The 24,605-nt window shown below is 25.1% G+C and overlaps 3 protein-coding genes across 4 annotated transcripts in view; 1 reads left to right on the top strand and 2 right to left on the bottom strand.

Annotated features, from left to right (window-relative positions):
• LOC100168829 (regulator of G-protein signaling 17) overlaps window positions 1-3,393 on the top strand; it is a 30,182-nt gene extending 26,789 nt beyond the window's left edge. For both annotated transcript variants that reach the window (XM_001951374.5, XM_008187638.3), the window contains exon 9: window positions 1,445-3,393. The gene's annotated coding sequence lies outside the window, so the exon portion shown is untranslated. The remainder of the gene's footprint in view (window positions 1-1,444) is intronic.
• On the bottom strand, window positions 3,260-4,623 carry ORF1 (chemosensory protein-like). The gene is made up of 2 exons (NM_001126180.2): window positions 4,377-4,623; window positions 3,260-3,790 (listed from the first exon to the last, which is right to left on the bottom strand). The coding sequence occupies exons 1-2, from the start codon at window positions 4,603-4,605 to the stop codon at window positions 3,582-3,584; spliced, it is 438 nt and encodes a 145-aa protein (NP_001119652.1). The 5' UTR covers window positions 4,606-4,623; the 3' UTR covers window positions 3,260-3,581.
• Window positions 4,624-14,382: 9,759 nt separating this feature from the next.
• On the bottom strand, window positions 14,383-24,355 carry ORF4 (chemosensory protein-like). Its single transcript, NM_001126178.2, is given in 2 exon segments — window positions 14,383-15,020; window positions 23,754-24,355. Coding segments are annotated over 2 exon segments (666 nt in total). The 5' UTR covers window positions 24,193-24,355; the 3' UTR covers window positions 14,383-14,793.
• Between the last annotated feature and the right edge of the window lie 250 nt (window positions 24,356-24,605).

Below are 24,605 nucleotides of genomic sequence, written 5' to 3'. Positions count from 1 at the left end.
TTAATGACAGAATTAAATCTGTTTTCATGTAAATATTATCGCTTCAATAGATTAATTGGAATGTTTGGCAAAAAACACGTCTAAAATACTATGTTGCATGTGTGTTAGACAAAAACAGAAAATCACGGTATCGAATCCCCTTAACAAAATGTTAAGAAAATTTCAAAAGAATCGAAAAGGTTGAAGTGACAAGAAATAAATCAATTTAAAATTACACAATACAAATCTATTCTGCTTACACGGTACGAATTTATCAAATCCATGTCCCCATAACTTTGAAGATTAATTTGGTTTTTTATTAATATACTATTTTTTTTACTAAATTCAAAAAATTAAATTACATTTTCAATAAGAAAAAATACAGTGGTAACCAAAATGTTTTTTCGTTAATTATGAATAATATTTCTTTGGGTGAAACCCAAATCACTTTTTCTTGAGTTTGGGTAAAAAAGGTCATTTGGGCGAAAACCAAAAGGCAAAAGGTTGATTTTGGGTGAAGACAGTTTCACCCTTTTCAAGCCATACATTTTTACTTTTTTGACCTAAGTGGTGTATGAAAAAAGTTTTATTCAGTCAGGACTTGGGCTTGAGCTTTTGCATTTTTTAATATGAGATTTATGGTTATCTTAAAATTAATTTAGATTTTATCATCGTTGATTAAGTCAACAATATTGAAAATAGGGGTTTATCCTGTTTAATTTTAATGAAATCTAAGTCATAAAAATGTTTCATTATTGTTGGAATAAAAATATTTTCCTAATTTGTTTGAAACTTCCTTTGGGTTCATAATTCATTTATTACTGTTTTCATCGATTATAATTATTTTGTTGTTCCGGTTTAGTCCTTTTAGCAAGTGTATTTTGTTCCATATGAGTTTGGTATCAACTGTCTCTTAATTTATGTAACTAATAAATGTTTCCCACGGGACAGGACTTTTTTTTATTGGTTTTCATTATGAAATTTGTCAATGCCCAATACTTTTTTTAATTGTGTATAGGTAATCAGATACATTTTTATTTAGTTTGTTGAAAGCAATATTTTTATTTTTATTTCTATCACATTTTTTATTTTATCGTCCACCACGGTAGTTTCAGGATTTTGGAATTATTCTTATTTTTTCCTAATGTGAGCTGAGAATCTTATACCTCGTGTTAACAACTCATCAAATTAAATATCGGAGAGATGAATTTTAAAAAACTCATATAGAATTATTTTTTCAAAACTTTAGACTTAGGATAACAAGAAAATTATAGATTTAATGGACATAAAAAACATTGTAGATATATTCACGGATGTGATAACAAAAGTTAATAAACTTTTATCTTTGTTTGATAATGTTTGTTATTATATTAATCAAAACATATTGGCTTTATTCCAAAATGTAAAAATAATAAATTATAATACAATAATAATGTACCTAGGTATTATTTTTCATATTTTTCAGCGATAATAATTCGTATTTGGTGTTCAAGCCTGCGTTTGGACCCATGTATTTGGGACCAGAATTGATAAAATGTTCGTAGATTAACATATTATACAGGTAGAAAAAGAAAAACTTTGTATTTTAAACCGCAATGTAAAAATAAATTAGGTTTTAATTATTAAGGAAATAAATGTTTTATACATAATAATTAAAAATTTTATTTCATTCGCAACAATACATTTTTTTGTATCTTAAAAATAGTAGTTATTATAATTTTGTATCATCACTATCTTGTGTTTGTCATGTGGGTACTTCCATCGAAGTACCTAACTGTTTTTATATTAAACTTATACAACACAAATTCTTTTCTCTTAAAGTATGCAATGTTTAATAAATTATTATGTGTAAATATAAAACAATATAATAATTAATGTCATATGTTATAAATAAGTTTATATTAAAACGAAATTGTGTTACCTACAAAAATTAATGCTATATAATTGCATATAATAATTATTTAAGACTAATATACGCAATACTTGGTATTCAATACAATTTAATTCGATACATTGATGGTATTAACTCAATTTAAATGTTTTAATAGAATCGTTAATTTTTGTAATTGTCATACTTACTTCCGTTCTATGATTTCGTACAAACAATGTAATAGTAAAATATAATTTACTACATAATCATTTCTAGTCTAAAAAAAAGACTGTATAATTTTAGTTCATTAATATGATTACCTCTGTCATTCTTATATTAGTTATTTTTTATTTATTTTATTTTTATGTCATATAAGAAGCTTTTAACTGTGCCAATTTAATCTTATGAGTTTATTATTATGTTTTTTTTTTTTTAGTATTGTGAATGTGACATTTAAAACAAATTTAAAATGTACAATATTACGGAACACACAATTTCCTAGACTTGAATTAAGGTGCACACATTTCGCACACATTTCTGATGAACAAATTTAGTATGTTTCTTCAAAATATAGTATAATACATATTACAATATTATATTTAATTCAAACTAATAATAACTATTTTAGATACACAATATAATATGTTTGACCGGTAAAATTAACAGGGTACAACATTTTCCTTGTTTCATAAAATATTGTACTCCCAAGTTTGTCATGAAAGACTAGTCATCATTCTTAATGATGACTACAGCAGCTTCAATCCAAGTTCGATAGTAGACTTTAATAGGCATAATTTAATATTACTCATTAAAACAATACTATAATATGTAAACATTTTTTAGTCATTTTACATGCGTAGAACATTTATATTGAAATTATATAATTCTTGAGAATTTCTACCGTTCAAAAAAGCTGCAGTAACTTTTTTTTGTTATCCTTTTAGTATAACACCTCTATATTGTATTAAGCACAACTTAACAATTAAACAAAAATAATAATGTAAATAATTCTTGAATTTTTCGGTTCATTAATTAGAAATAAATGTGAATAATATGATCGGTATGGGTACTCGGCTAATATATAGTTGAAATGGAAGTTAAGGCATGTTCAAAATTTTTTTTTTTTGTATTATACTTATACGAGTTAAATTGTCTATATAAATTATCTCGTTTAGATCATGGTAATAGTAATAATTGTTATAGGCTAACGAATTATATTGAGTTATCAATATGAATGTTCAATTTTAAAACAATAATAATTATTATTAGTACTTATTAAATTTATTACTATCATTTTTAAACAATATTTTAGTGCGTAATAATGTTATTATTACATTATAAGGATAATGATATAACACCGATCTGTGAATTTTTTTTAACACTCGTAAGATTTTATAGAATACGAAATGATTAATCTTAATTAAAATGACTGCTTTTATTTCAAATTAAATACAAAACTGTATGTTAATTGAGTATATGATTATTATTCTTCATTTTTATGTTTTAGACAAATACAAAATAAATACAACATAATGAAAACATAATCCAAAATATTTATTATTTCCTTTATGCTCTTAAAAAAATAAATAAAACACATATATAATAATTTATAATATTTTTTATTATTTTTGTATACATTTGATAAATAGTGCGTATAGGTACTGCATTCTAATGTACTAGATAAAACTAAATTATTATTAACTACTAATTATTGGTAAATTTATACTTATATTTAAAATTTAACAACCCCTTTTTTCTTCTCTTCTGCCAAAAATTGTTGGAATTTCTGGAATTGTTCACGTTTAGGGTCCCATTTGTCAAGAAGCTGTTTCCACTCTTTATCATAATCTCTCTGGAGTCTGTCAACTACTTTAAGTGCAGCATTTTTTTGTGTGGCATTGCATTTCGCACATTGTGTTTTTAAAGCATCAGGTAAAATTTCTGTAAAGAAAAAATATTTAAGATAAGTAATTTCATTTTATTTTATTTCTAACGCCATTTGGGACTATGCTCTATAAAATCAATAAAATAACACTGTAAAATAATGTTTTATGTAAAAAATATCATCGAATTAAAATCACATTAACTTTTTTTGTATACTAGTAATATTGTTTATTGTTTTATTAGGGGCCTGATTTCTAGTTCTATTTTTAGAATAAGTAATTGAAATCTTTAATTTAGTCATAAACATTTATCAACTAATATTAATACCATTTTTTGAAATTCAGATTATTATAGTACACAAGCCTATCACTTATTGGTTGATAAATAAAATAAAAAGTAGGCATTCATATATATTATAAAGATAGGTGATTTTTAGAGCTTCTAGTAACATGTATAAAAAAAAATAAGTAGGTATATTTATATTCTAATACAATTGATTAGATTCAATAAATACAGCAGTATAATCAATTAACAGAGTAAGTATATCATACTGGATGATGCTAAAGAAATACCTAATATCTTACAATGTTACAACGTAATATTATCTTTTTCAACTATACAAGTACAGTAAGTATATACATACTTCTAAGTTCAGCTCCTTCGGGTGTGCACGGTTTCTTGTCCAACAGACATTGGACATAGCTATTGACTAATCTTTTGGAAGCCAGAACTTGGTCAATATCAATATGGTCGTACTTGGTAGTGTAGGCGGTACCACTTGCGGCTACAGCATCTTTTTGCGGCGCTCCGACCGTCTGGTCCACCGCGAACACCGCCAAAACAACACAGACTACTGCAATTCGTGAATCCATGGCGTGCAATTGTGTACTGAATATACAACGTTTCAGACCTGCTTTTATAAGCAATAATCATTGGCATCAATTGTGTGTGTTTTTTTTTTGTCGTACTTTACCAAACTAAGACAAAGTGTGGTATTATAGCATAATAATTCATGCCCGACGACCTTCTAGTGACTCGTGATTGTCGTCATACCTCTTAAACTCATTTCCCTATTGCCTGACCGGCCAGTTGGTTAATAGATACTTATTTCCTTGATTACCACTTGCTTGATATGCATAAATATTATTGTTGTAGTATCGAACGGGTCGGTCAATAATGCGTGTTTACATTCGGTTTTAGCGGGCCAGGAGCTGAATCCATCATAAAACTGCCGGCAGTTTTTCTCGGAACAAGAATAAATTACCCGCTTGTTATAATAAAAAATAACAAGTCTAATTATTAGTATTAGCTTTAAGCCTTTAGGGAAAATTCTGTTTATCTACGTCAATTTGACGTCATCGTACTATCATCGTCTTCCATTAAATGTATTCTTCGGTATTTTATTCTGTGCACAAATCCGTGACAAATATTATCTCAGAGACTCCGACTGATTGATTTCGGCAGAACTTAAAATAAAATAAAATGTAAAAATATTACAATGGTAATTTTTTAATGAAGTATGTATAATATTATTTAATTCTACTAATTCATTTTTATAATTAATATTCACTATTTTGAACTGTTATAAATAATAAATATAGACTAACGGGATTGCAATTCAATCAAATATAAATTTAATTATAAATAATTGTTTTATTGTATTCTAATGTAATAGGCATCTAATATATATTATAATTCTACTTAAGTAATTCGTGTTAATATTTTGACTAACTAATTACTCATTTCAAAAATATATTCTTATTATTATGAGCTTAAACAATTTGAAAAATAGTAATTTTAACATAATTATTATAGTTGACGAAGGTTAATAATCAATATAAAATCGAAAATAATGATAAATTACTATTGTTTTCATATACAGTTGAATAAAGTAAAACGAGTGCATATTATCACTAAATCTTTGAATCCTGTTGGTAGTTGGTATTGACATATCCGTTACTATATGGTCTATCGGAAATAGTGGGAAAATATTCTCATATTTTAGCATTATTTTATTATTATTTGTTTAATTTTTCTGTTTGTATGATGATTCTTGTTATTTATAAAAGTTTTAAATTTTGTACTCAAGAATTCATAAAAGTCACATTTCATCATATGTTAAAATAAATTAGAAGAGGATTAGAGCTAATAGATCTGAATTTACTACTATAGTTTTCAAGATTAGACTTTTATTTTTTTAATCTAAATTTAATAGTAATATATTATACAATTGTTAAACAGTTTCATATTAATTTTTAATGCACAATAATAAATAAAACTTAAAAAAATTAAAATATATTATTAATTCAAATTTATGATCAACCTAATAATATGACAAATATTAAATCATAATAATTGTTTTAAGATCAAAGTAGGTATAAACAAAAATAAATAATAATCAGAAATTAAATAATAACGTTGATTTTAAAAAGCTGAGGGACTCGCTTTGCGGAATAGTTGGTATTAAATGAACCTCTTTTATAGCTTCAATGTATGTGTTAAATTGGAATTCAGTGATAAATAATAACATATATAAAACAACTATGAATGGAAACGGTCAGCCTAATCTTCTAAGTTCTAAGAATATTTTTAAATAAATAAATTTTACTATCACTTATACGGTTGGTTGAACTAATTTTTCTAAAAAATAAATTATATATATATTATATAATATCTAATTATAATAACATTTTTAGCTGTTCATTGTCATTAATTTATAAATCAATACACCATAGAAAAGTGTGAATATAGGTTCATCGAATAAATAACTTAAAATAAATCTAAATATTTTAAAGATTTCACTGTGGATAGTTAATTATAGGTAAGACTCGTGAAAAGTTTCAATTTCCTACGAATAATATTTATTTTTAATCACAAAAAAAATCGCAACTCTTCGTTTGAATACCGAAATGTGAACTAGAAATGTCTGTTAAAAAAAAAATTGTTTTTACATTTTTTCTATATTTTTAGAAACAACTAATGTGGGATCTTTTATTAAATTTTCAAACTTTTTAGTCTAACCTAAAATATATCATCAATTCATTAAAAACAAAATTTCAAAATTTCAAATGCCTATAAATAAGTATAAATATTTTGAAAATGATTCTATATAGTATAGAAAATGCTTGGTAATATAAATATTTGGTAAAACATATTTTCAAGTAGTAGCGTGGTGAAATGAAATAGTTTATCAGTTTACACATCAAAACATAAAGGAATTTAATAGTTTTTTAATAGGTACTATTTATGAAAAATATATTTGAAATTTTTTATATACTTAATGTTTAAACTTTGATTTGTATTTAATTATTCATATTTATTAGTGTTTTACTGTAATATTTATTAAAAATGATTTAGTACAATATTTTTTTTCAGTACATTTAGGTTTTATTCAATAACAGAACATTTTAATAAATAAACTTCAAAATATACGTAAAAATATTTGATTTGTGTTCTTTTTGGCATGTCTTTTTATATAAATTATAAAAAGTAGAAGCATATAAAATATAAATGACATACGCAATGCGCATGCCTTATACAGGAATAACACTTAAAAGGTACGCATTATTTTTTTATAAATAATAATACATCCAGAATAACATTTAAATCTATTAAGTATTAATAAATCATAAAAGCTTATTTATACTTAGCAAATAAATTTTCATCTAATCTATTAACTATTTGCTTATTCGTTAGCAATTAATGTTAAGTTAAATTATTTAACAAAAATTCTATAATGATAAAAAGTATTTCAATATTATTAAAATGTTATACATCAGGTCTTCAGATTCTTAAAAATATGGATTTTAATAATTTTATGGATGTTACATATTTTATAATGTATTATAGACTTCTAATTTAAAATATTAACACTATCCTTGTGTAAATGTATAATTTTTCAATTTTAAAAAACTATTTTTGTTATACTTTATTAGTTGATGAAGGAAAATATAGAAATGTAAAGCTAATGATTAGTTTTTAAAATAATATTATGTCGACAAACTAATATAAAATGTGGTTACATTTTATTTTAGAATTGACCTTGCTTCAAATAATGCATTTATTTGAGTGTATGTTATACCTGTTTTATATTTTAGTAGAATTATAATTTCCAAGACCTTGAAAATCAATACAATAAAAATATTTGTTTTGATCATTACAATAACATATTTTTTTATATAAGTCCAATTATTTTTGTTTAAATATTTTACGTGGCTAATTAGTCATAAATATTACGTACTTACCTAATTACTTATTGATATAAGGATAAAACAATTATTTTTTGTTAGGGTAGGTATGTTTTAAATTTAAATTTGAAACTATATTAACAGACAACAGTTATATAAATCTGTGAAGGTTTTAAGAAGTTCTAATATTTTTTAATAACGCAATCTTGATAATGTAAAGATGATTCATTATAATATAAATGTAGTTATGTACTATAAACTAAATATTTTAATATAAATTTCAGAGCATTTATATAATTGAAATAACTAAATAAGTTTTTTAAAAAACAACACTTCAGTACTATTGTTATGGATTATGGCTTTATAATAAGTAGCAAGTAAATTAAATAAAAGAAAATTAGTACCTACCTACCTAAATAGAGACTAATAACTAATAAGTAATAAGTTATAGTTATCAAACCTATATTTCTTTATATTTTTTTTTTTTTAAACTCCACTTAAGTGAAAGATTATAGTAAAGTCTGTGAATGTAATTAAAATATTATCTTCTTGTTAGAATAATTTACTATTAATACATAACATATTACATAAGGATACAGAGATTATAATATAGATACCACTATTTAATATAAGATTAATGTTGACTTGAATTAAGGACTAAGCTTATGCTAATGCAATGAAAATATAATTTTAGTGCGTAGAGAATTTCAGAAATTATAATATTGATCTAACTGCAGGATTATTAAGTTGTAACTCGTAGCAGATAATTTATCTCAAAAAATTATTTAACAACATCGGGAGTCAGGAATAAAATATAAAATAATAAAAACTAGAAAGTCTGTATTATAATTTTTTTCCCACCCAATTTTTCAAAACGTCTTAATGATAATTATTGTTTGTTTTTTATTATTCACAAGAATAGTTATAGTAATTTAAAATTAGTAAATTAAAAGTATACAAAATATTTCTGTAGTTACTTTAAATTTTAATAAATTTAATATTTAAGATTCTAGTCATATCTATTGAATGTATTCGTATACTGATTAAAACTATTCCTCATCAAAACTCAAAAATACATTGAAATAAGTTCTAGATTTATTTTTTATTTTAAAATTAATAACTAGCTAGGTTTTTTAATAAAATATATTCTATGATACAATGTAAATTTATGAGGTAAACACATAACTGAAATATATACTTCTAGTTTATTATATATATTTAATAATTATTATTTATTTAACATCTTCCAATTACCTATCCTCTAAAAATATACTGAGACTTTAAGAATTTAATTAAATTTTGATAGGAAAGTCACCCGAAACATTTTCAATAGGAAAGTCGATGAATATTAGATATACAATTTAATTTCTTAAAAAGAAACTACCAAAAAACCCTCAATATTGAAGATCAAAATATTTTGTCTACTTTAAAGATTTGTCCATCATCATCTTTGGGGCAGTAAAAATGCTTCCATTTTCTACTTCAGCATACTTTTTGGTAGGAAAGTAAGTCTAGTTAATATTTTGGGGAAATGTTGACCAAAAGTAAAAAATTCTCATTAGTTTTCAAATGAGTAAAACAAATAAAAATAAAAATAAGGAATACAGAGATTTTTACGCAAAAATAATTTTATAAAAAGTCAATTATGTTATTTGGTGTAACTCTAAAAAATACCCGTACCGCAGTTAAATGAAATTTTCACCGATTCAAAAAAAGTTTGACTCTTTTTAAGCTATTTATAGGCAGAAGAAAATTTCGGTTACTTATTAGTTTTTTTTAAACTATTGCCCATAAAAATGTTTTCGTTCGTTCAAAAAACTTGAAATTCTAATATAAGGTTTATCATAAGTTGTTGTAAGTGGAATTAAAAAAAAATTTGAGCATAAACCAACAATATTTTTTTATGAGCGTTTGATGTTGAAGTTAGGCATTGGATATTCACGCCTTGATTAACAAAATTTCATAGGAATCGTCTTATTTTGCTGTAATAAAAACTAAAACAGTAGGTACTTGAAATTTTCACCATATGTTTTTATTTTATTATTTTCTATACATAAAAATAGACAATTTTCAAAATAATTTGAATCATGCTTAGTAGACATTTTCATTTTAGATTCTGAGCGGAGCGATGGATGTATTTATTTTACAATGATGTGTGTAGTGTGTGTGTATTTTTTTTGTGCCTTAAATAACCGTTCGCGGCAGTAACACTGCTTCGATTTTGTTCAAAAGTATCTTGTTCGACGGTAAAGTGAATCTGCTTGGTGCATTTGGGAGGTCAAATCTTAAAATTCTCAATAGTTTTCAAAAAGAAAACAAAAATGATGGGAAACGGTAATTTTTACTCAAAATCGGTTTTCGACAAAATCGATTTTGGTTTTTGATGTAACTCTTAAACAAATTACCGTAGATACATGAAATATTTACTGAATATTTAGTATTTTCTATACACGATACAATTTTCGATTAGTTTGTTTTGAGCGGTTTACAGACAGACATTTTCAGGGGGACCATCAAATACCGACTATTGTCTTGGTCCTTTGATATATAATTTAGGTATGAATATTGTGTAATTATTATTATTTTTAAATATAAACTGGCTGGTATAGAAGTATGAAGAATATAAGTAGGTATTAATCCATTATTATTATTATTATTAAATCGACCGGCCGCCGTTCAGAGCCATTGTGTTTTGGATTATTTATATAATCAGGGTGATTTCTTAAGTATACTCACTCCAATTTTATGTTTTAATTGTGCATATTGTCAAATTCTGATTTTTGGAATCGGGAAAAGCACTGATCATATGATTAATAAGTCATCCTGTGTATATAAGTTTATGAAATAATCACAAATGTCATGTGACTGTATTTTTGTCTCTCCGTATTATATTTTACTATTATTTTTGTCTCTCCGTACTATATTTTACTATTATTATCATTTTTGTTTCTATTTTTTTTCTCTATTTTTTCTGTTCAAGAACAAGACCCTTTAGCTTTCTCGGTACCTACGTAATTGTATTTGAATGTAATATGTTATTTTTCTTTATCCAATACTGCTATCTATTATTGCTTTTTTCATAATATGTTCCTAAATTAATTCTAAAATCTATGGCACACCAGCTTTTTCATGTCTCAGCTCGTAGTTCGCGACCGTTCCCAAAGTGACGGATGATCCTTGATCTCGAATTGCCCTTTTCGGCGAATCATCGAACGGTTACAACAAATATTATTTTTATTACTAAGTCAATCACCAAGTGAGGCGCTGGCAGTATCACATGGGCTGTATGTAGTATTGTAATATTCTACATGAAAAAAACCAAGCAATTTTATCTCAAATTTAAATGCATCGGTTATCTCACAAATCTTGCCATCTAATAACAAAACAATAATATACATAGCTGGTTATTAAACTCGTGAGACAACAAGTAGGTTTGAGGCAGTTTATAACCTTTCATAAATAAAAAATTGTGATTTAAAACTTATTTAAATTGATTTCCCGTTCTAAAAATAACATGTCAGTTAAATTGTTTTTAATAAAGTTATTTATTAATTCATACAATTTTATTGGAAATATATTTGGTACACAAATATAGGTACAAATGTACAATCATAGGCGTGCGCACAGGGTATGCAAGGTATGCCGCTGCATAGTCTGTGGCTTTATGTGAGGGGCCCATATATAATATACCAAAGCATTTTTGATATCTTCTATATTATAAAAAAAAATAATAAAAATTTTAGTTTTCACTTTTCTCGCGACCCGCAAAATAATCTAAACTATTAATACACTAAAGCGTAACACGTAGATATTGTTATCTTTGTTGCAAGAATAGAATAATTATTATTGTTTTTATAGTTTATAATCAAAGACCATATTATTATTATAACTGAGTCCGGTATCATGTCAACATCGATGTGTATAATTTAATAAGTAATATTACCATCATTGTTATAATATGGTACTGGTTTGATAGATAAGCTTTAAGTTTGGTTATCTGTGATTTTACCGCTGAACGTTACTGATAGACAATAGAACGTTTACCATGAAAAGTTGAACTGTATTCCGACGAGCCGATGTTTTTTGACATAATTATTAATTACTTATTTCTACAGCCGTTGTTTAATATTCTACTGCAAAACTATGTGTGATTTCAGATTCCGAGGGAAGCAAAAAAGCTAAGTAGTATATTTGCAAAAACTTAGATTGTAAAATGTAAATTGAATCCTATATGTGTTAAAAAAATGTTTAACGACTTAGAATTGTTTTGTAGAATAAATTAAAGAAAGATTAGAATTTGTGAGGGGACCCTATTTTCCTTATTGCATAACCTGCGAATAAAGTCTGCGCGCGCCTATGGGTACAATGTTACAATGATATACTTACACACCCGAAATGATGTATTTATTTTGGTACATTAATTATATGATCGACATAAAATTATATTTTAATATTATACATTTTGAAAATAACTTAATATGTTTAGGAATTTTAAAATATTGATTTCGGTACATCGTAAAATATAAGACTTAGAAAGCAACTTTTATCTTAAAAAAAAACAAAGCGGACTGCCTATAAGCTATCCAGCTGTTTGCCTATAATGGCACAGTATACTATTCAGAGTTCAGACGTTTTGTTATTGGTAACACAGTTCTTGGAGTTTCAATACAAATACACATATACAATTAAATATATAATTAAATACAGTAACAGAGTATAAAATACAGGATATGGCATGAAAATCAGTGACTTAATGCCAATCACATAATTTAAGCTATAAACGTAACTATAAATTGTATAACTATATTGGACCACTGTATCACTGGTACATATTATTATGCAGAAATAGTAAATATCGTGTCTGTTAGAACTTTTGGAAAAAACAAATTGGTAATAATCTTTAAACGTTTTTTGATTAACCTGAATGACTTTAGATGTAATATTTGGGAAAATATGTAGGTAGTACATTATTTTAATAATATTTTATCTCATGTTATATAGCATAATATTATAATATAAGCATTATATTATATATATTATAAGGCGCTTAGTATTGGCAATAGTTTTACATTACTATATTAAGATGATTGCAAATTGGCAATTTTTAAGGAGTTAAAAATAGGCAATTTCTAATAACGTGCATTTGTGTCTTTTAAATGTGTGCGTAGTAAGTGATTACCTATTAGTTTGTGTGAATGTAATGGCACTCCTTCTCAGTCACTACCTCAGCGTTGCCTGGACGGTAAACAATGTTAGCTCATATTTTGTGTGTGTATACTTTCTGTCAATCTAACCATCATTAATATTTCTACTTAAGATCGATTATTTAATTTTAATTTATAATAATCAACGTTTAAAAAATCCATAAATTTTAATTATTCAAAGAAAATGTATGGGAGTTTAGAACAAAATTATAAAAAGTGACCCGATCAATCTCGTATAAACATATAATTAATGAATTAAAATCAGTTTTCAGAAGTTCTGTCATGTTATCAGGTCCATCGGTATGATTGACAAAATATTTATATATTTTGGTTGAAATAATTTATCACATGCATGTAATACTGCATTTAAAACTCTTCGTGTATATTATATTTTTGATTTATCGGTATCCATACAGGATACATACTATTACTTATAAATTCCGAAACATCAATTTTATGTTATTATTTTCAAAATATTTAATGAAGATTTTTTGTAAAATATTATTTCAAAATTATTGTGCGATTATTTCGAAAATATTGTACAATTATTCTTAAGATATTTGGTCTTTAAATATTTAATATTATTTTAAATGACCCTAAAGAAATAAGTAAGACATATAGGTAAAGTATAGCAGGATCCAATTATACTAAATTTCTGAATAGTGAATACACTTACCCAGAAATATATAATTTACGTCTAATATATAACTTACTTACTATACTAGTTACTAGTTGTATAACGAGTTTTAAATTGTTATGTTGAATCTTGCATTAAAGAGTATTATTAGTTATTCGAGGCATGTCCCCTTAAGTCATAGCTCACGTACTATTTTTGAAGACATTGTGAATGAATTTCTTGTGAAAATATATTCATCATTAAATAGGAGTAGAGAAAAGGGAAATGTATAAATAAAAATCAAATAGTAATTATTATTTACCCTAATTTAAGTTAAAGAAAAATAAGACAACGAAGATCCAAAAGTTTAATATTCTATAAGTAGGTAATTACTATTTTTTAATACCACGAGTATACTACTGTGTAATAGGATTTGTTATATTAAAAACATTTTTAATAAATTTTAAACGTTGTATATTTTTTTACAAAAAAATAATTATATAACTTCAAAATAGTTAGTAAGTTCTAAATCTCTAGGATAATTCTCTAACCATCATATTATCACATTAAAAAGGATATTTTCCATTTGAGAAACTATTTCTCTACAAGTTGCAACCAGATAGATTACGGTACACAGCCAAATTAGCATCACAGTTTAAAACATTTATTGACTCAAGATAATTTATTTTTAGACCATAGTATTAAAAAAATTTAAGATCAATATAATACGATAAAAAATGATAAATTAATACTAAATATACATAAAATAATATAATAATATAATAATTAATAACCTATCAGTAGGAATATCATAATACAGCAATTTAATATAATGACAATTTACAAATGTGTATGAAATAAAAAAAACTATTAATTAGTATCAAAAATGTATGTTTGAGATATTATATTATCTTATATTTTTAAATCTACTTCTAATTCTATAGGTTTATTGACTGACTTATTTTATATAATTTAAAATACATATATTCAAAAGAAAATATATGTCAATAAAATTATTTGTTCTATAATCAAATTAGAACTAAACATATAGTTTTATTTGGTAGTATTGTTGGTAAGTTTTTGAAGAGATAATTTCTCATCGTCATCATTGTCTGCCATATACTTTCTCAAATATACATTATTTGGATCAAATTTTTTCACCAACATGTTCCAATACTCTGGTTTATACTGTAGTAAATGAGCCAAAACTTTCCCTGCTTGTTTTCTTTGTCTATCATTACATTTAGCACATTCTGTTTGTATTGCATCCGGAACAATCCCTGAAACCATAATGTAATTTCAATTTAATGAATCATAATAAATAAAACAATCAAACATTTTAATAACAACTGGTAATTTAAGTTTGCAATTAAATTGGTTTGTAAACTCATTTAATTGTATTGGAAAATTTTTTTGTTATTTTAGCACAATGATTAGCTACCGAAGCCTAAGTCTTGATAAAATAAGATCGTATTACTTAATTTTACATAATTTATAGAATAAACAAAGAATTGAATTAATATTACAATTTATTATTGAATGAGTAGGTACAAATCAGTCGGTTACAATAACATAACTAACGTTATGTGTGCCATAATGAAATCATTTATTTGGCACTGATTGTTAAACACTCATAAACATTTTAGCAAAAAATGTATTGTATTTATTTCAATGCATTAAAAAATTGTTAAAAATGAAATATCCTCCTATTGGTAGTTGAAATAAAAATTATTGTTATTATTGGAGAACGATATATGAGAAGAATGTACATATTTTATGAAAAGTTTTTTTTTTGATTGAATATATACTATATATTATTAAATAGGAAAATTATATTTTTAAAATTTATATATTTTAAAATAAGCTATACATATTTATAATTGTTGTTAAATTATTAATTATTAATTTATTTAGAATGTATGTGTACAGGATTAATTTTTACTAATTGAAAACTGAAAATATCCATAAACAGCTCAAAAAGAGTCAAAATATTTTAAAATTTGTATGATGTATATAAAATTAATATATAAACATTCGGTGACAGTTTTATGTATCTACAGTTATTCGTTTTTGTAATACAATAAAATAAGAAAATCGCTACATGAGAAATCCACTGAACATCCAGTGTTGTAAAAATATGAACTTCAAATGCTCATAAAAGTTTAATTTGACTCCCTTGCAGGCATTTTTTTTTTTTTTTTGATAAAGGTAGACAAACTTATGAGAAATCTATAAGTATAAAATATTACATTTTAAAATCTTAGATTTAAAAAGAAAAATTGTTATGAATTTCTAACACAAAATAGTTTGCAAATTTTCGTGATTTTTAGGTATTTTGTCAAGATTTGAACTCGGTATAAGGCATTAAATCACGTATATGAATATGGAAGTAGTAGAATGTAGCAGTGGTTATTAATCAAATAAACATGAATACATGATACATATATATTATTTTAATTTAATTTAATTCAGATAGGTATGTCCACAGAGCCCCTAGATTACTATCGCGGAGTCCTAGGACTCCTAACAACTGATGTTTAGTATACACGACAATCTATACATTGAATATCAACTAACACAATTAGTCATTGTTTTTAGTACATCGTATTGATTATTTTTATTAGATCTAAAATAATAAAAAAATGTAATAAAAATCAAGTTTTCTTTCAAGATTCATTGGTGGCCAGTTCACCAATAACTGTATTCATATTCATATCTATTGTTATTTTTAAAATAAATTTAATACAAACAACTAAAATGTAATCACCAGTATACCACAAGTTCAAAAACTGACTATTATTATAATAGCCAGTAGGTAGGTACTAAGTTTAAAATAAATATACTAACGTTTTTACGTAAATATGTAAACATGTAATACAATTAGGTAATTACAATTAGCTAGTGTAATACAATTCGATGATATATTATATTGTAATTTTAGTATTTTAGTCTAAAAATATCTTGTTTTTATATTACAAATTTATGACTGTACAGCCTGCTTGTCACAGAGTTTCAGTCGCAACGGCGCAATAACAGTAAGATATAAGGGTACCTACATTTTTTTTTATTATGTTTCAACTTATTCGTTTTTTCTTACAATATTTACAAAATTGGGAAAAACCATCAAAAGATACTCTAAAATAATTGTTAATATTTAAAAAAAAATCCCTAAGTCGGATCTACCCCCAAAATCCCCCCCGTAAAAACTCCACTGCTTACCATCGATCTTACCTTACAATTTCTACTAGATATTTGGCTAATAAAAATATTAGTTTTAATGATATTTGGTCATTATACTGTGAACAATCGAGTCAAAAGTCAATTCATATAAGTTATATGATATAACACGGGTAAAAAATAGAAGTTATCTAGCTTTGATTCAACTTTCAAAGAATTTAAACAATCCTTCGATAATATATTAAGCCTGTTTAACCAGGTCAAGTAAGAAAACACGGTTCTTATGCAGTTCAATCTCTCAGGGAAAGAATTGTTCAATTAGAGCGCCCACTTTAATTGGCACACTCTGTAAACCAGTTGGTTGACTTTGACATTTCCAAAGAGTCTCGAGGTACATTCTTTATGTCTTAAGGATAAAAATAATATTATTTTAAATATTTTAAACTCTTTATCCGTGTATTCATGTACTCATCTGTACCATTATTGAGGATAACACTCATAAAAGGATACTTAATTTACCTATTCAGTTACAGTGTTAATAGTGTTAATCATCTATGTAATTTTTATTGTCTTACGCATCCTAATCTGGTGAAGCTTGTCAGACAAATGCATTGCTTCTTTTTATTAGGGCTTTCTTTATTGCTTGGAAAATGGAAAGTTAGTTTTATGTTTGTCACTCCTATATTAAAATCAGGTGACTGGTGACATCTTAAGTAACTAATTATAAACCTATTTCTAAACTTAGTAAAACAACTGACGTCTAAAGTTGTTTGAACAATTTTAGATTTTGTATTTTCTAATGTTTTTGCAAAAATATTAATTTACGAACAGCATGGTTTCCGATCTACTAAATTTACAGTAACGAAAACCTTAATATAGATACCGTAATAGTCTGCGACACGAAAAGTAGCCGGTTACCGTCACGAACCTAGTTTCGTTTGAGTGGTTATTATAAACATTGGGGAGTAGATACGTGCAACGCATAACTACAGTAACTGGTTTAGTCTGAGAACCACTGTCCAACCGTGTTCTATGGAACACGGGTTGTGTGGGTTACCGGTTAGTTTTCGTATCGCGGATTATTATATACTCTTTTTTAAAGGACATTATTGCACCTGGGCAACAGGTCAATGTGATCTACACCTATCTCCTAAAAACCTTAAATAAAACTGATTATGATTTACTTAAAACAAGATTAGATAAACTTGGTGTAAGAAACTATTAATTGTCTTTGTTGTTCTCTTATGTAGACCTAGGACTCAATAAGAAAAAAAACTATAGTTTTGTTTCTAGGAATATTTTTCTGTTATTCCTTACTTCTCACCATTTTTTTTTTAGTATTTATTAATGATTTGGACTTGGTAAAATGTCTAAAATCATGTAATTTTTTTTGTCGTTTGCGGAAGATAAAAATATTTTTGGTATCTATATATACTGACGATGGGGTTATTGCACTTAATTAAGAGTCAAAAATAGATTTTTAAGTGCTGTGTTTTAAAAAGTTTATCATGAATGTCTATAAATGTGTGTGTATATACCATTTAATTGATCCAGAAGGTCAATTAATTCACGTCAAGGTATATATGTGGCATTTTCATGAAATCTGCAGTCATTACTATTTGTGACCTTGGAATTATTCTTTCTGCAGATCTATCTTTTGATAATATATAGCAAAAGATTACATGTTTTGGATTTCATTAAACAAATTTTACATGGAGTTTATAATACATAGCTTAAGGTTAAGAGTATTATATTTTTCTACAGATTTTACTTTTTTGGTACCCATCATCCAGGCTTAATTGATATACTTGAAATAAAAACAGGAAAGATTCCTACACTTTTGTGCTTTCGAAGCTGATATACAATTATGCCAATTGATATGCGTGACGAAGTTGCTTTCTCTCTAGAGTCTTATTTGTCTTAAACCATTGACATAAAGACTTCTAGTTTTTACTTTACCTATAGGTACATTTTTATTTAAACTGTTAAATGGACCTATAGATTTACCAGAAATTTTATCCAAAATGTATTTAAAAGTACCATCTTATTTTTGAGAATAAGGTTGACCTTCTTTGTTATATCACAACTATTATATTATAATTATCTATACCTATATTTATATATAAATTAATTAATAACTAAACTATTTGAATTATCCGGTTTATCGTTTCTCGTGTTTGAATAATTATATTTTAGATTCGGTCATATGTATTCAATAAATTATATTTAATTATATTTAATTTTAATACGTAATGTAATTTTGAATAAACTATTTTAACTATTTTCATCTCTTATATTTAATATACATATTAATAAAGATTCTGGTGTAATATCATAAAATAAAAATAAAAAAACAATTTTGAAAATAATATTATATTTTACCATTTTATATAGTAATATTTTTTAAGGTTTAACTTTATTTAATGTCGTCATATTCAATTTATAAAAATCAAATTTCAAACTAAAAATTAAAAAGATGAATATAAGTATTTATATAAGTGACACAATGACAGGGGCATTCCATAAAATGTTGTTCCAATATTATTTCTTCATCTAAGCTTTTAAAAAAATAACTTATACATTATAATTGGTGAAAAACGCCTATACCAGTACGCCTATACTGTTTGAACAAAAAATGTTGAAAAGATCATGACATTATTGTGTTCAATTAAATTTTTGTAAATATTTAAAATTAATACGTTTGATAAACCTACATTTTAAAACAAAAGACTAATAACAACAAATTTTGAAGCCAATAAAGATGAAGGAAAAACTGGAATTTTACGCAAAACTATCTTTCGACAAAATCAGTTTGTTTTTTTTTCGTAAAAACTATAAATATTTAAAATTTTAACTAAATATTTATATAAACATTTTATATAGATGGTATAATTTTCAAAATATTTTTTCTTTTTTTGAGTTATTTATAGTGAAGTATTAATTTTTTTTCATTAATTGTAGATAAATAATTGTTTCGCTTAGTCAAAAAGTATGAAAGTACAATATAATGTTCCTCATAAGTCGTTGTTATATATTTATATTTATTTAAAAGTAATAAACTAATAAAGATACATTGGCGCTGGTTTTATTAATAAATATTTTAAGCTAAAATTATGACAAAATTGTGTATTTAAACGAAAAATTACGGTAACTTACTCAATGCCGAGATACAATGGATAGGTCCAGTAGGTAACAGAGTTTCCCGTTTTTAATATTCACATCTAAGTTTAAAAAAATGTAATACAAATTTTCTCATAAGTTATTACAGATACTAAAAAAAAATTTGAGTGTAATTCCACAAATATTTTATATGGGCTTCTGAAGTTTAAATTTTGACAAATTTTAATCTTCACTAGTAAAATAACGATTTTAGTTTTGTTATTGTACCCATTCAAAAAGTATTAATCGTAGAAAATTAAAAATTCCACTGTTATTTAAATTATTATTTTCTATAATTAATACAACTTTCTAAATATTTGCCCCTTTTTTCCCCCTTTAGGTATCGTTGATGCTTCTTTAAACTTTTATCATTTAAGCTATTTATAGGCATTTAATATTTTTGAAATTTTTTCGTGTTTTTTTTTAAGTTTTGATAAGTCACTTATTATAAAAAATTCCATAATCGGCTTGCAACTCATTCCAATCTTTTAATTAAAGCTCTTTCAGCAAATGTTATTCCGGGTAATCCTCCAAGACGTTTAAAACGCAACTGGTGTAGACATATGCTATCTAACTTAATATTATAATATAAAAAACAAATAAATTCATAAATTCATAACCTCAATTTTTAAGTGTCATCACTGTGGGTGGCTGCTTTTATCAAGCTTATTCATATTTTTTTTTTATTTATCTCAGATAATATTCTTATATTGTACCCATGAGGTACAGATTGTGTATATAATAATATAGGAAAAAAAAAAAAAGTTTTGATAAAAATGTTAAGGTTAGTTCAAATAGCTTTAAAATTGAATACAAGATCCCACATACATTGTTAATTTAGCTAGTTAATATAATATTTGTAAATACATTTAAAATACGAAAACGTAATTAACTACAGCGTATATTATTTCTTATATATTATATCCATAAATTAATTTTAATAAGTTTTGTTTTACGGGTAGTTTTATATATTCAAAATAAAACAGTCTTAGTGTTTATAATTATACTTATAATTATTAGGTACTTTTAATGTTTAAATATGGAGGAAGTATCTGCAAATTACAAATATTATATCTATTATACAACAATTGAACTGAAATTTAATTTTAACTAGTAGGTAGGTATAAAATTAACATTTTAATTAAATAGGTTTGGAATTTTTTTTTAAAAATCAAGATTGAACGTAAATGATAAGGAATATTATTTTATACAAGCTAAATTAGCATTTAATGCGTTTTAAATTTTTTTAATTCCCGCGTCGATTCAGAAAAATCGTATAAAAATTTCGTAAAATTACATTTAAATTCATACTTTTGCTTATTATAACTATCTGTCAGTATACTTTTTTTTATTTACTCCTCAAACTTCAAAATAAATAAATAATTTTTAAATTTTAAAACTCCTAAAAATAATGAATACATTAATTGTATTTATAGCAATACAGTATTATAATTGTTATAATATTGTAAATTCAGAATCCTATACAATATAGTTATATCTATTAATAAATGGAATTTGATATTTTAAGTATTATTTTATTTAGAAAAATTAGGCATACTAATTTATACAATTTACGAAAATGAATTTCGTTTTTAGTTTAAGCATAAGTATACCATACAAATAAATAAATGTTTCTATTATATAAAAATGTAAATATCTTATTTAGAAAAATATTGGTTTATAAATAATGACAAACATGGAAGACATTCTTTATGCATCTACCTGTATATAGTTCTTGGACCACGATAAATAAATAAAAGTTGTATTATGAGCCAAGATTTTTTCAAGGACAGTAATAATCCAAATAATCTTATTTAAAAAAATATATATCTTCACAGAACACAGACAAATAAAAATAAATTATAATTAACACTATTTATTTATTTATTTTTAATTTATTTATATTTTTTTTAATTAATGTATTCTGAATATTTTTTAAATTTATATTTTTGTATTCAATTGTATTTTTTTTTAATTTTTACAAAAAGAAAAAATATCATTATTTGTGTACAAAACATATATTTATAATCGATTTCTTAATGTTTCATACAATCAATGTGAATAAAAAATTAACGTTATGACCCAACTCTTCAACCCTTGCGACCATATATTATTTAGGATAGATTTGTATACACAAAATAAATTGATTAAAAGTGCGTTTATTGCAAATCATAAAAATAATAATAATAATAATAATAAATAATAAACAAAATATATCATCATTTTATCTGATATCATCAAACACTTCACTAAATGTTTCGATTGCATTTGTTCGTATTACAACATTAACCAATATGATTATCAGATTATGTTAAGTATAGGTATATGATTAACGCGGAAGTAAACATTATCTTTGGTTAATGATTAACATAATTCATCAAATAAATCAATTGTTTAAGTATTCCTTTGAACGTATTCATATTCGAATACATAGCTTTTAGTCTTCCTCTATAAGATTAAATATAAATTTAAAAAAATAAAATATAATTTTTTTTAATTTCAGATAGTGAATCATTGAGTGTTGATATAAATTTATTATAGTGAAAATAATTAAAACTAAGTCATATAGCTTCCTTCGTGAACAAAAAAAAATATAATGGTCATAATACTGGAAAAGCTTTTAATGACGTACAGATAAATTGATTTTTATTATAAGGATATAAGAACCGCATAAATCACAAAAACTAAGATGCATATGCTTTAGTGTGCTACTTTACTGAGGAGTTAGACAAATACGGAATTTGTAGTTCTGAAAGTTTTTTTTTTTATCATATATAGGTACTTATTATTAGAAAACATGTTTGTCATTTAATTATATGTTTATTTTTCATTTATTTAATCGTACATTTTTGTTTTTTCGTTCTTTTCTAATATTCTAATAGATTATTTGTATCTCCTGACTTAACTATTTTAAAAATTGAGACATCATAAACTATTAATTAAAATTGATAATTAGTATACTTATTCCCCTACTTTTGTTAGTACTATTATAACTGTAGGTATTATTGAAACTGTTATTAGGTATTTATTGAACGAAGAAATATTCAAATATTATATAAATATAAATATAATTTTTTTGAATTTATTACTCATAAGTTATATTATACTATATTATATTATTGTGTAATAATTCATTATTAATATGGTGGATTTATTTATTTATTTATATATATAATATTAGTAGATAACCTTAAACCTATATATACAACAATTTCATAATATATTAAAAAGAAACCTTCAATTCTATGTAAAATAAAAAGTATACAATAACCGTTTTTGGTTTTTATCAGAAAACGATAATTTGACATTCTTTGATATAAAAAAATAACATAAATTCAATAATTTTGGTTCCATACCATAATTAATAATTTAACATCATATAATTAGGATACTACTATTCATCTTAATCCCAATTCAACGTATTCGTCAAAGTAAAATAATATGAAAACCTTATGAAATAGTTTTTCAAAACATGTATTAAGACTGATCAAATACTTAAAAATAAGAATGATTACTATTAAATATGGATATAAATTTCGTCAACTCTTTCAGATTTATTTAGACTATTTTATAATTAGGTACAGAGTAATCCTATATGAATTATGGACGTTACACGATTTATGCTGTTGAATATATATATTGTATAAAAAACAGTATTCATTTTATCAAGGGCTTACTTTTGAGCTCCAAACCCTCTCTGGTACACGGCCCTTGGTTCATAACACAATTGAAAAGAATTTTTATGATTCGTTCATTGTTCATAACAGCTTCAATATCAATGAAATCGTATCGAGTTGGATATGACGACGTTTCTCTGGTGGTTTTACGTCCATCGGTGGTTGGTGACACGCTGTTATTCACACTCTGAAAACTTTGTCCGATCCGAGGACCGATCGCAGCCTCTCCTATCTGAGGTGCGACCGTAGCTTGGCCAAACCGAGGTGCGATCGTAGGCTGTCCGAACTTAGGTGCAATCGTAGCCTGTCCGATCCGTGTTGCGATCGTAGCCGGTTGCTCAATTCGCTTGACTTGAGGGATCGCAGTCGGTTGCTCAAGTCGCCTAAATTGAGAGTCACACATCATGGTTATATAACAAAAAATCGCTAACAAATTCATGTGTACTGTTGTAGTTACATTAAGTCGTCTATGAAACCGAACAAATAAACACGAACGTTTTCAATTTATTTTTATTTTTATTTTATTAGACCAACTTTTACACGTATAAAGTTGTTACGACTGTTTAACGTGGATTTTAGTATAAAAATAACGGATCGACCGATGTTTAACTGATTCGCACTTAAGAACGTCTGTTGTTGTTGGACGCGAAACGGAAACGTAGTAAAAAAAAAACGTGCACATCTCAAGGGCACCGTCATCCTGCGCAAACATGGACGCCAGATTGCTGTTTTTAATTTCACCCGCTCATCTCCCGACGTTATGGCGATAGCTAACATACATAATTATATATCAACTTCTACTTTGTGTGTTCAGTCGCTAGCCATTCAGAAATATTGAGTTCAATCGCGAAT

The sequence above is a fragment of the Acyrthosiphon pisum genome, chromosome A1, assembly GCF_005508785.2.
Source record: "Acyrthosiphon pisum isolate AL4f chromosome A1, pea_aphid_22Mar2018_4r6ur, whole genome shotgun sequence".
Taxonomy (NCBI): Eukaryota; Metazoa; Arthropoda; class Insecta; order Hemiptera; family Aphididae; genus Acyrthosiphon; species Acyrthosiphon pisum.
This window is presented reverse-complemented; position numbering and strand designations above follow the sequence as displayed.